This window comes from Erpetoichthys calabaricus, chromosome 8, assembly GCF_900747795.2.
Source record: "Erpetoichthys calabaricus chromosome 8, fErpCal1.3, whole genome shotgun sequence".
Taxonomy (NCBI): domain Eukaryota; kingdom Metazoa; phylum Chordata; class Cladistia; order Polypteriformes; family Polypteridae; genus Erpetoichthys; species Erpetoichthys calabaricus.
In genome coordinates this window covers 2,439,343-2,452,013 of record NC_041401.2, presented here as the reverse complement: position 1 = coordinate 2,452,013, position 12,671 = coordinate 2,439,343, and the positions used below count along the sequence as shown (strand labels likewise).

The 12,671-nt window shown below is 45.5% G+C and overlaps 1 protein-coding gene across 3 annotated transcripts in view; it reads right to left on the bottom strand.

Annotated features, from left to right (window-relative positions):
• casp8 (caspase 8, apoptosis-related cysteine peptidase) overlaps window positions 1-12,671 on the bottom strand; it is a 36,027-nt gene that overhangs the window by 4,679 nt on the left and 18,677 nt on the right. For 2 of the 3 annotated variants that reach the window (XM_028806175.2, XM_051930656.1), the window contains 6 exons: window positions 11,117-11,255; window positions 10,939-11,024; window positions 10,656-10,683; window positions 6,950-7,005; window positions 6,637-6,766; window positions 5,990-6,548 (listed from right to left, as the gene is read on the bottom strand). In XM_028806175.2, the coding sequence (XP_028662008.1) occupies window positions 5,990-6,548; window positions 6,637-6,766; window positions 6,950-7,005; window positions 10,656-10,683; window positions 10,939-11,024; window positions 11,117-11,255 (998 nt within the window). Of the gene's footprint in view, window positions 1-5,989; window positions 6,549-6,636; window positions 6,767-6,949; window positions 7,006-10,655; window positions 10,684-10,910; window positions 11,025-11,116; window positions 11,256-12,671 lie in introns of all 3 variants that reach the window. The other variant, XM_051930655.1, reaches the window with a different exon arrangement.

Below are 12,671 nucleotides of genomic sequence, written 5' to 3'. Positions count from 1 at the left end.
CAGAGCTGAATGAAAAAGCCTTCTAACTTAGCGACTACGTTCACTTTGAAGTGGCAAAGGTTCTGATTTAAGAGAACAAGCCTTCTGTGTTTATGAGGCATCCTTATGAAAATGAAAGGGAACTAAATGAGAAGAACTCCCGATTCCTGGTACGGTTTTCTCGAGGTAAGAATGCGTTTCTTGCTCGTTTAAGTGGGCGCCCGCCAACAGAATGTGTTGTAATTGTATGCCACATACCAAGCAACAACTACAGGGGGTAGCGCTGCTCTCAGTGCCAGGGTCGTCCTCAGTAGGATCTGTGATCACCTGCTCACCTACCAGGGACCGAGTGTCTGGTTTTATACTTAAGAGGTCGACCATCAACCGCATCCTGGCACTGAGGGTTCTCACGGAGCACAAACACGAATATCAGCAGAGTTTCTTTGCAGCCTTTGTCGATTTTCATAAAACGTTTGACTCAGTTGAGCCGCCCTGTGGGACATCCTGAGGTTTCGTGGGATCCTCTCAAGTTTGCTGAATATCCCAGCTGGCCTGTACACTGGTACTGTGAGTGCTGTGCAGAGTGGTGGCAGACCCTCGGTGTTACTCCCAGTTGATTCTGGGGTTCATCAGGGGTGTGTTGTTCTCCTACTCTGTTCAATGCTTGCATGGACTGGGTGGTGGGCAGGGTCGTGGGGTATCTGTTGCTGAAGAGAGATTCACGAATCTTGACTTAGCTGATGATGCTGTGATCTTCACGGCCATCAGCAGGGTGTCTGTCTGCGTAGAGAGTGTCGTCCTCGTCATTGAGAGGTTTACTGACCTCGGCAGTGACATTCATGTGACTCTTCCTATGAAGTCAGTAGATGGATTAGGAGAGCATGGGGTGGGGGGGGCGGGTGGTCATGAGGTTGCTGGTAAGGGGAGTGTGGCGCTCCTGATATCTCAGCAAAAGGACGAAGGTCCAAGTCTTTAGAATCCAGGTGCTTCCTGTTTGTGAGCCATGGATGCTATCCAGTGACCGGAGATGAAGACTCGACTCCTTCATGTGTCTCTTCAGAGGGTCCTGCTGGTTTGACTTTGTGTTGCCCACAGAGTCCTGATTGAGGCACATGACCTGCCTTGTGAGGGAGCGTCAGTTATGGCACTACGACCACGTAGCGCGATTACCCGAGGGTGATCAGCTCACAGGACCCTCATTGTTGAGGACTCGAGCGGCTAACCAGGCCAAGGGGATGCCCACATAACACCTGGCAGCGGCAGATAGAGGGTCATTTCCTGAGGGCGAGACTGGGTGATGTGTCTGCCTGGGGGGTTGCCAGCCAGGACCCCGAGGTGTTTCGTCGTATGGTGGGTGCGCCGTATCAGTTTATGCTCCCCATCCTGACCTGAACCAAGCGAGATGCACGTCGAGTAGCAGTGTAGTGAACCACACAGCAACTTTAATGGTACTTTGTACAAATAACGATGAATCAGAACTGAGCGGATTACACTTCATCGTATTTTTAATAAAAGTCTTAGGATTCTGAAAGAGACGAGTCACCTTTGCAGGACATTATGTAATATGGCCGATAGCAACACCAGAAACCAATTAATCACGTGACGAGTTGGTCTTGCTGACAATGCGTCAATAACAGAACTTGGCACAGTTCTTTGGGGTGAGTAAATTCACGGACACCAATGCCACATCAGAGTGCCACATCCCAGCGGGTCTTCCACCCAAACAAAAAAAACAGGATTGGCACAGCGACACATTCTGCCCCAGTTGAAGCCCATCCTGTGTGCCTACTCGATACTCTTACTGTCTCACTGAGGCCCCGCTGTGCTTATCAATTCAGTGGCAGCAGACAGAATCTCAGTGAAGTAAAGAAAAAGCTGCCATATTGGAACATGTGACACGATCAGCTGGCTACAGAACGGAGCTCGCCCTTCACATTCAACGTCTGTATCGGCGCCCGCTGGCCACTTTCTGAGGTGAATCCACTCACTGGGGCTGAAGGTGCCGCCGCACAGCCGATCAGCTTCTAAAAAAGTTTGGGCCTCACAACAAGGGTTTGCTTTTTATGTTTCTTAAAATGACACGGACACGCGGGCTTACGATATTCAGTAACATTTATGGCTTGAAGAAAGGGAACGTATTGGGTCAGCTTTAGGGCCGTTCGTCACATCGAGTCCCCGGTATCCACGCAAAAGCAGGTGACTTATATTTAAAGTTTATAAAATATGCTTCGATTTTGAAAAGAACTTCATGTGGAAAACTAAAATACACCAAATTTGTAAACTTGATGAAAAATACCAATCTAATCCTTTCAAGCAGGGGTCTCCAAAGTTTTTGCCACAAGGGCCACATTGGGTACTCAGCACTTTTCAGCAGGCCGTAGTGAAAAAAAGATAAATAACTTTAAATATATGAGTTTTATTGAGCAGAAAATGTGACAAATTACAGAGTATGTGACACAAGGGGGGCTCCACTCGCCTACCCCCGGCATTGGGTATCCTGAAATACATCAGTCGAGCTCGTTCGTCTTGGAGCCGTGCCCGCTTTGCTTGTGGCATTTCAGACGCGCGTTGTAGGCGCGTGCGTTTATTGATTTTATCCAGGTGGGCTCGTGTTTGTATATCCGTCAGTCAAGCTCGTTCGTTTTGAACCCGTGCCTGCTTTGCTTCTGCAGTTTCAGACGTGCGTCATAGGCGCCTGCGTTCATTGATCTTATCTAGGTGGGCTCGTGTTTGTATCGTTGAGCTGTATTGTGTTTGAATTCGGTGTAAAGCGTTCAGCGGTCTGTCCAATCCCAAGCAGCACATTACTCCTAACTTCACTCCGCAGTAGTGCCACTCACAATATGGCGGTGACGCCTGCACCTTCTGTACTTTATGGACCTGTGGGGCCTCCGTAGCCTCTTCCGTTTGACTCCTGGGTGCAGCGCAGAATCCTCTTCTTTGTGTGGCTGTGTCGTTAGCTATGGGCGCGTTGTTGCTTCATTTCTCATTCATGTCAGTTGAGCTCTTTCGTTTTTGGGCCGTGACTCCTTTGTGCGAGGTGGATACGACTTCGCGTGCGGTTTATGAGACGTGCGCTGTACACGCCTGCGCAGTATGTCTCATGGTCCCATCGCCGTGTACCTGCGTCCATGCCATCCGGTTTACTATTCTCGGTTAGTAATATGGATTAAATTATCGTATATTAATGACATGAACACTGCTAGCAAATTCTCATATTTTCATCACAAATTCTATTAAAACCATTAATGTGAATGGTGGAACCGCTTTTGTGTTTTTAAAATCTTATTAAACTGAGGTTCAAATGTTGAAATGCTAATTACAAGTAGCAACTTCAAATGTTCATCAGATAAACTTGCCCTGTATTTTGACTCGATATTTTTCATTTGGGAAAATGTTTGTTTGCAAAGATACGTTGTCCCAAAAATGGGAGATAAATTTACAAGCAAATTTCTTCAAATTTGGAAATGGCTCACAACTTTATAAAAATCGATCAACTTTCCTTCCTTGTATTTATCTTTAATACGTTCATTTGCCTGAAGTTCAATAATTTCCATTTGAATTTGACTTGGGATGTCAGCGACATCACAGTCACACAGATTTTGAAACAAATCAAATTTCTCTGGCATCAGCAAATCGCTTCTCAAATTGTTGTTTAGGATCTGAAATAACTAAATTTGTGAACGAGAAAGGAAAACCCGCTTCACCCTTTTTATGCAATTCCGCACCGTACAATCCTTCACCTGACCTTCCTGAAGTATCGGCTTAGCTCTGAAAGCCTTGATATGAGTTAATAAATCACAAATTAAATTTCCACCCTGCAACTTTAAATTCAAATTGTTCATGTGGTTCACCAGATCTGCAGAAATCCCAATTTCCAAAGCCACTCGGTATCTGATACAAGGGGTTCATAATAGTTTTTCTCGGTAAGAAATACATCAATTTCATTCCTGAGATGAAAGAATCGTGAAAGACCCTTTCCACAGCTAAGCCATCAAACTGCAGTATAAAATGTCGAGTCAACAAACTCGGAATCGCATTCCTCGAGAAAAGACTGAAACTGGCGATGATGAAGTAAGTGCATGGGAGCGAATGAAATTCACCATCGAAATAACAGGTTTGAAGACACAGCTCATACCAACGTATTCTTCACAAAGTGATTGTTGGTGGATAACACAGTGAAGAAACATCGGTTCTGATATTCCTGCATCCTCACAAGCTTTTGTGATTTGTCCAACCAAAGCCATCTTCATACCAGAGATGTTTTGTCCTCCATCAGCTGTCACGCACTGCAGACGATTCCAGTCCAAATTATATTCTGTTGGTGTTTCTTGAGTTTCTTTGAAGATATCCTCTCCTGTTGTAGTGCCGTGTGCTGTGATGTGACGCTACTTCCTGTGTAACATTAAGGTCATCGTCGACACCACGAAAAAATACTACGAGTTACGAGGTGTTACAGACATCAGCTGATTCATCCAACGCGAGAGGATTCCAACTTAAACACTCTGCTTTGCCTACACTTTGCTCGATATGCTATTTCCATATTTTTGACCCGACAAGCAATTGACGCAAGACTTATCATTTCAAAAAGATTACGTTTTTCTGGCCATAACTCAGCCACTGCTTCCATCACACATTCTTTGATGATGTTGCCATCGTGTTCCTCTTTTAGCCAAAACATAAGCAACCTTGTGGCGTACCAAGGGTAAGGCTTCAGTGTGCGTTCGTAAAGAAGTCTTACCGAGAACGCAGACAACGACATCACGATTCAAATTGATCTGAACGCTCCTTCTCTTTAAATTGTGAAAACGCTGAAGCAGGTTTTGTTTCCTAGCGGCGGCGTATATCGGATTCTCTTTACGAATGAGACATACGGCTTTATCCTCTGACTTCGATTGTATGAAGAAGTATTTTACGTCCCATTCTTCATTAAACACACGACATTCATGATCTTTTCTCTTTTTTCCCCATCCATATTAAAACTATAAGAGAGAATAAATTTAGAAATAATTATGAAATTATTAAAATCGTGAGAACTCCGTAAAAGCAAATATGTGAATAAGTGAATAAGCAATTTTAAATATAAATTTACGCAGTTATAAATTAAGTATTACACTGCAGGTATACTCTGATGGACAATTAACCATAACGACTAGTAACGAACGTCCAGATTCAATTTAAAGATTAGTCGCAGCGCCAGAGTGACCTACAGCATCGTGAATTGACATGTCGATCGAGGCCAAACATCTACGAAGAAATACCACAAAGTATACAATTATGATTCAGTATTAAATAAAGTTGTGAATAATATGAATATTAACATAATATGGAATATCAATATATTTTGAACACAATTTTAATGAAAGCATTTGAAATCTATCAACACCCCGTGTTTTTTTTTTTTTGCAGATTCTAATTGGAAAATGAGTCCAGTTGGCGCAATTCCCCACAATTCTTTCACAGGCCGTACTTTAGAGACCCCCAGCTTTAAAGGGAAACTCAAACATTCTCATTTTTGGAATCTCTTACTTACCCCATGTGGTTTGTAAAGATAGAAATTCTTGGCCAAGACAGTTTATTTAACCAAATGTCACTAAATACGCACATCTTTTGTGACACTAGAAGTGTCTGACTGGATGACGTGATGCGGATTACGCGACACGAGTAACGTGACATGTTTTCGTGGATTGTTTCTTTGTATTATTTGCCATTTTTCGTCTATTATATCAGAAACTCCTGTGGTGGGTTGGCACCCTGCCCGGGATTGGTTCCTGCCTTGTGCCCTGTGTTGGCTGGGATTGGCTCCAGCAGACCCCCGTGACCCTGTGTTCGGATTCAGCGGGTTGGAAAATGGATGGATGGATATCAGAAACTCTGTCAATTTCCGCACCACATGACAACATGATTTTTTTCCTCACCCATCACTACCAACTACATGGCATAACACTGTGCCCACAGACCCCTCCCTAGGAGGGGCACCACCGCTGCCCAGACCTGCCTGTGTGCTCACCTCTCACAGCCCAATTCCAGATTCTTGCACAATGCCTGTATGTAGAAGGACCCTCGGGAGACGCTCCTGTAAGACAAGTAGTCTTCTACGGTTGCCATGCCCAGCAGGAAGTCAGAGTCATCCGGGATGACGTCCATTGGCACTGTGCTAGCGTCAATCTCCATGTCGCTTTCAGGTTGCTGAGCCGCCTCCTCTTTCTCCTCCTCCTGTTCTTCTTCTTCTTCAGAGGTTGGGCCATCTGCCTGTATTGGTATTGACATCTGGAATTTTTGCCCCTGGCAAGCTTGGATAAAAAACACCTTTGGCTTCCCAGCAAGAGACGGGCACTTGCGACTGGTGAAGTAGCTGGTTATCTCTTGAATTGCAACTTGTTGTCCATCTGTTGCCTCGATGGCACCCTTCAGGCCATGTGAAAGGATGCAACACACAAAGCAGTCTTTGCCTCCATGATTAGTTCTAGTGCCAAACTTGGCCATGGTATCGGAGATCTGTTTTGCCGTCAGGTCGTTCAGCTGGATCACATCAAAGTACAACTTCTTGAAGACCTTGGACAAGTACTCTGCATTGGAGAGAAGATCAGTTAGAAAGAGACAAACAGACACACACACACAAACGACTGGGCGCCGCCGGACCCCAGGGATTCTCACCTGCATCGACGTCAGAGCCCTTCCGGTCTTTCAGCGTCTTTGAGGGGTCTTTTCTGGCCTGGCTGAAGTCCTTGTTGTTTATGATCACACAAAACCCGCGGGGTCTGCTCTCCATCCTGTAGATGTCTTGCTGCAGAGACACAAAGGGAGACTTTCACTTCTCATTTGTCACCTTTGGCAAACCCAAAATGCCACCATTGGCAGCACATCGTCCTCTCGACAAAAGTCTAAGATTTTCTCCAAGACTTGTGTCTTTTTAATGGAGAAGAATGTGTGTGTGTGCAAAAAAAAGACAAAAGGCCCATTCGCTCACCTCGGTGTTGGATGCGACCCTCATTGAGCTCCACTGCTGACTCTGCAGAGGCTGACCTGGAAAAAGACGTAACAGGTGAGCCCGCGTGGCACCCACAGGCCTCCTTGCGTGCCACTCTGCTTCTCCACACCAACATGTCTGCTTGTGCTGTAAGTGATGCTCTCAATACGCGGCCACTTCGGTAACACAAACACCTTAAATCCACCTGCATTTTAGGAGCAGCACCTCCTTTGTAAGTCACTTTGGATGGAAGTGCGTGCTAAAAGAGTAAATGTAAGCTGGACAACGTGGCTTAAATGATGGCAATATGCTATGTGACCACAGCGTCGAGGGTGAGGGGTGAAAGTGGCACTTAGGAGCGCCAGTCGTCCTTACATTTGTATTGGTATTTTAAATGTCATTACAACTAAAGAGTTCTAAGCACATAAATGACGTGGAGCGACATCTTCAACGCAACTCCCACATCTGATACGTCTTTAGCTCATCTTTGCTGTGACCCTCCCTGCTGTGTCACAATGAATGGCTTCTGCTCTGCAGGCCAAATGGAACATCAGAAACAGAGAATGACACACAGAGACTCCTAATATATTTAAGACATAAAGTCATCCCACACCCTGACTGCCCCCTTAGTTACCCACTCAACAAGTTGTCCAAAGCTCATTGATAATTTGACACACCCAGCCCAGTTTGATTTTTTTAAAATCTTGATAGACTCCGAATCCGTGAAGGGAAATGGTCTTTGTGCGTGACCTTTAGTGGTCAGCCATTGTATGTTGTACCCTTGGCACAATGGTCATGTTAAGGGCCCTGCTCAGGGGTCCAACAGAGTGGAATCCCTCTTGGCGGTAATGGGATTTGAACCAGCAACCTAACAGATACCAGCGCAGATCCTTAGCCACAATGGTGAAACGATCACCACAAGGTTTTTAGAAGAGCACAAGGTCTCCTATTATAGGAAATTTCTGAAGAGATGAGGAAAAACATTTTTGTGACTTACTGATTAGTAAACGCTTACAAAGCCATTTTTTAAGGCTCTGGGACTTCACATGTAGAACATCTGGACCAGTAGGGAATCTTCCTAGGAAAGGTAGGCCTGACAAAATGACCCCAAGGGTGTAAAAAACGAGTCATTCAAGAAGTCCGAGAGGGTCTCAGAAGACCATCCAAAGAACTTCAGGCCCCTGGAGCTTTGGCTAAGGTCAGTGATCAGAACTCCACCATAAGAAAGAAATGGAGAAAAACTGGGATTTAAGGTGGAAACCTGTGCTATCCATGAAGACCACCGGTGCGGATGATCCCCAAGCCTTATAGAACAGTGACAGGGCGAGCTCTTTGGATGACACAGGGACCACCACCCTGAACATCAGACCTGTGATAAAACATGGGGGTGCTGCTTGATGATGCTTTAAAAGACTTGCCATTATTGAAGAAGGCAGGAATTGGGCATTTTAATGGAATATTTTTTATGGAGAATGTCTAGTCATCTCTCCGTGACCTAAAGCATCTTTGAGTTAATGAAGTGGGACAAGGAGCCCAGTCCACAACTGAATGGCTCTGACGCCTTGGAGTGGCCTGGTCAAAGTCCTGACTTCAAGGACTCGACACTCACAAACCGACCAGTATGCCCGAGTTAGATCAGTTCTGAAAGAAGACGGGGAAAAAACTTCTTAACAGTGATGTGAAAGTTTGATATCAAATTAGGGTACAGTGGAAGCAAAAGTGTGGGCCCCCTTGCTTAAAATGTCCACTACTGTGAGTACTTAAGTGAGCAGAAGATGACCTGCTCACCAAAAGGCATCAAGTTCAAGATGACACATTTCTTTAATAATTTTTCAACCTGAGCCTGGAACAGGAGAGAGTCCCGAGGCTTTGGAAAACATCTTGTATCACCCCCGTCCCAAAGATATCACGTCCTAGTGAGCTGAATGACTTCTGGCCTGTCGCTTTGACATCACATGTGATGAAGACCATGGAGTGGCTGCTGCTTCACCACCTGAGGCCACAGGTCCGCCACGGCCTTGATCCTCTGCAGTTCGCATACCAGGAGAAGGTGGGAGCGGAGGATGCCATCATCTACATGCTACACCAATCCCTCTCCCACTTGGACAGAGGTACTGTAAGAATTATGTTTCTGGACTTCTCTAGCGCCTTCAACACCATCCAACCTCTGCTCCTTAGGAACAAGCTGACAGAGATGGGAGTAGATTCATACCTGGTGGCATGGATCGTGGACTATCTTACAGACAGACCTCAGTATGTGCGTCTCGGGAACTGCAGGTCTGACATTGTGGTCAGCAGCACAGGAGTGCCACAGGGGACTGTACTTTCTCCGGTCCTGTTCAGCCTATATACATCAGACTTCCAATACAACTCGGAGTCCTGCCACGTGCAAAAGTTCACTGACGACACTGCTATCGTGGGCTGAATCAGGAGTGGGCAGGAGGAAGAGTATAGGAACCTAATCAAGGACTTTGTTAAATGGTGCGACTCAAATCACCTACAACTGAACACCAGCACAACCAAAGAGCTGGTGGTGGATTTTAGGAGGACCAGGCCCCTCATGGACCCCATGATCATCAGAGGTGACTGTGTGCAGAGGGTACAGACTTATAAATACCTGGGAGTGCAGCTGGATGATAAACTGGACTGCCAATACTGATGCTCTGTGTAAGAGAGGACAGAGCCGGCTATACTTCCTTAGAAGGCTGGCATCCTACAACATCTGCAATAAGATGCTGCAGATGTTCTATCAGACGGTTGTGGCGAGCGCCCTCTTGTATGCGGTGGTGTGCTGGGGAGGCAGCATTAAGAAGAAGGACGCCTCACGCCTGGACAAACTAGTGAGGAAGGCAGGCTCTATTGTAGGCACGGAGCTGGACAGTTTGACATCTGTGGCAGAGCGACGGGCGCTGAGCAGACTCCTGTCAATCATGGAGAATCCACTGCATCCACTGAACAGGATCATCTCCAGACAGAGGAGCAGCTTCAGCGACAGTCTGCTGTCACCGTCCTGCTCCACTGACAGACTGAGGAGATCGGTCCTCACCTACACTATGAAATTCTTCAATTCCACCCGGGGGGGGTAAACGTTAACATTATACAAAGTTACTGTCTGTCTGTATACCTGCATTGTTATCGCTCTTTAATTTAATATTGTTTTTTATCAGTATGCTGCTTCTGGAGTATGAGAATTTCCCCTTGGGATTAATAAAGTATCTATCTATCTATCTAATATTTTAAGCAGCATTGCATTTTTATTCCCATCACTCACAGGCACAAAATACCAAAATAACAAAAAGGTCCTGAAGCCAAAACTCGCCATACCTGGAAAGCCTTCATACAGGCGGGCACCTTAAGTCACCTCTAGAATACAACAAAGCCTACAAAGTCTGATAGGGTGCTGAAGAAGTCACAAAGAGGTTCTGTAACGTAATTTAATTTAATTTAACGTAATGTAACTTAATTCGACATCCTGAAGGCGAGGAGATCTGCAGCAACTGTTCAATCGGACGTCCCCTCGCACTACAAAGTGTGTAATGCGTCTCTGGCTTAAGTAGTTCATTAAATGATGTGCTCAAATTTGAGAGATTCCTCGTTTAAGACTAAGGGGCCGTGGGCTTTTGTTGCACCCCAAATGAATTTAAAAGTTAATAAGCAAGTCTTTTACTTTGCACAAGAGAAGTGTAAATAAAGGTTTTCAACGTACCGTTCTGGGTTGACTGCTGTGATCCCATCTGGAAAAAGAGAATAAGGAAAAAATAAGGTGTTGGCACCCATTGAGCCCATAAAAACGGAGCCTCTTGAAGGTGACATCACCCTGCTGAACGACCAGAATTCCCTCACAATGACAAGTAAGCTGGCCTAGCGAGTAGAAGGTCCACTTTTCATTGGCCTATTTGTCTGCCCTCACAGAAGGGCCTTAGCTCATCAATTAACTGCCTCACTAATAATTTTTAAAGACATGTTTGATTTGTTCTCATCTTCCTCACCATTGGAACTGCAGATGTGATGGTAGGAGAACTCAGATAGGAGCCTCGGCCCACATCAAATGGATACGTCCCCACAGTTGGAGATCCTGCAGGGAGAAGGAAAGAGATGAACGTTCAGTTCGATAAACCAGTCGAGGACAGCGAGCAGAGCTGCCCGCTTCACGTACGTCGCCTTTACCTTGGCCGCCCACTTTGTATTTCTTGACTTTCTTGACTAAAGTCTCATTTATGCGCTTGCAGGTTTCTTCAAGGCACGTTAGATTGTCCTCTCCCAACAATTCCTTTGTCTCCATCTCTGCCAACATGTTCAGCATTGTCTAAAGAGAATAAAAAATATTCATGAAATCCTAAGAAGCACAATTCTGCCGCTCGGGGGGGCTTCATGGTCTATCATTTGGCACGAGTCCGTCTTAGCAGGGCTTCTTGAAGCAGATGATAAATCAGTTGATCTGGAATATCAGATAAAACTTTTGCTACGGTTTGGATTTGGAAAAATACGAATACGCGAAAAACAGTGGAAACCATGAAGATACGTTTACTGTAAGCGTAAAACGTGTCCAACCACAAACCGTGCAAAGCTGCAGACAGGAAAGGCTACTTTATGTCAGTGTTTTGGTGGCTTAAAAACCGTGTCCATAGCTACGTCCCCACTGCCACATTTAAAAACAGACATCAGTCCTTGTTTTGCTTTTCATCCTCAATACCCCGCTGATTTGAACTTTTGAAAACGCACCCCAGAGCCTCATACTTCTGAATGTGCCGACTCATCATTTGCGTTCTTTTCATTTAAATAAATGATGATTAAGTGTTGAAGTTATAAAAACTCACCTGATGAAGGAGCTTCACAAAACAAGGAGGGATATGTGCAGCCAACTCCAGGCTCTTCAGGACGCCACCATTTCATGTTGTGCAGAATACAACAGGGTGAGGAGCAGCGCTAGCGTGGCTCCTTCTTTTACAAATGACCACCATGGACACGCACCTTACAACCTGACCCAAGACTGCACACGGTGCTTAAGTAGATGGACTACCTGCCATCCTAGAGATGGTAAAACTATCACTGACCGACCTGAACAGAATTCTGACTTGGCAGGTGTGTGGCGCGGAACGTTTAAAGACAACAAATATGGCATACGTTTAAATATGTGGAAAGTGAAATTATTACAAATGGTCTGAAATGTGAAAGTACAACCAACGAGAGGGGCTTTGGAGTCTTAAGTGGATTCGTCATCATCTGCATCCAGAAGAGATTCAAAAAGCTCACAGGACGTGGGGTTATACAGCTCACCACCACATGGTGCTGAAGTCCAGGGATGCACAACACATTTGTGAGGCTTCACTACAAACACAACGTGCAGCGTTGGCCTCCTCAACCCTGTCAGACCACGGCGAATGAAAAGCCTCAGGGCCGACTCAAGGATTACATGGTGCAAGCTACAAGAAAAGGTCTGGAGGAGTTAAATGTGTTTGTCTGAGACGTAAATATAACTGAGGCATTCAGCTAACTCTAACCTGCTTAATCGAGCAGAAGGAAGGTAGGAAATGGCCCTCGACAAGATGATGGACTATCTGTCCGGCAGACCCCAGTTTGTAAGACTCGAGGACTGTGTGAGCACCACAAGGAACAGGCCTGTCACCTTCTGTCCTCACTCTGTGCACCTCCAACTAGAAATATAACAGCAGGTCACGTCACCTGCAGAAATTCACAGATGATTCTGCACTTACGAGATGAG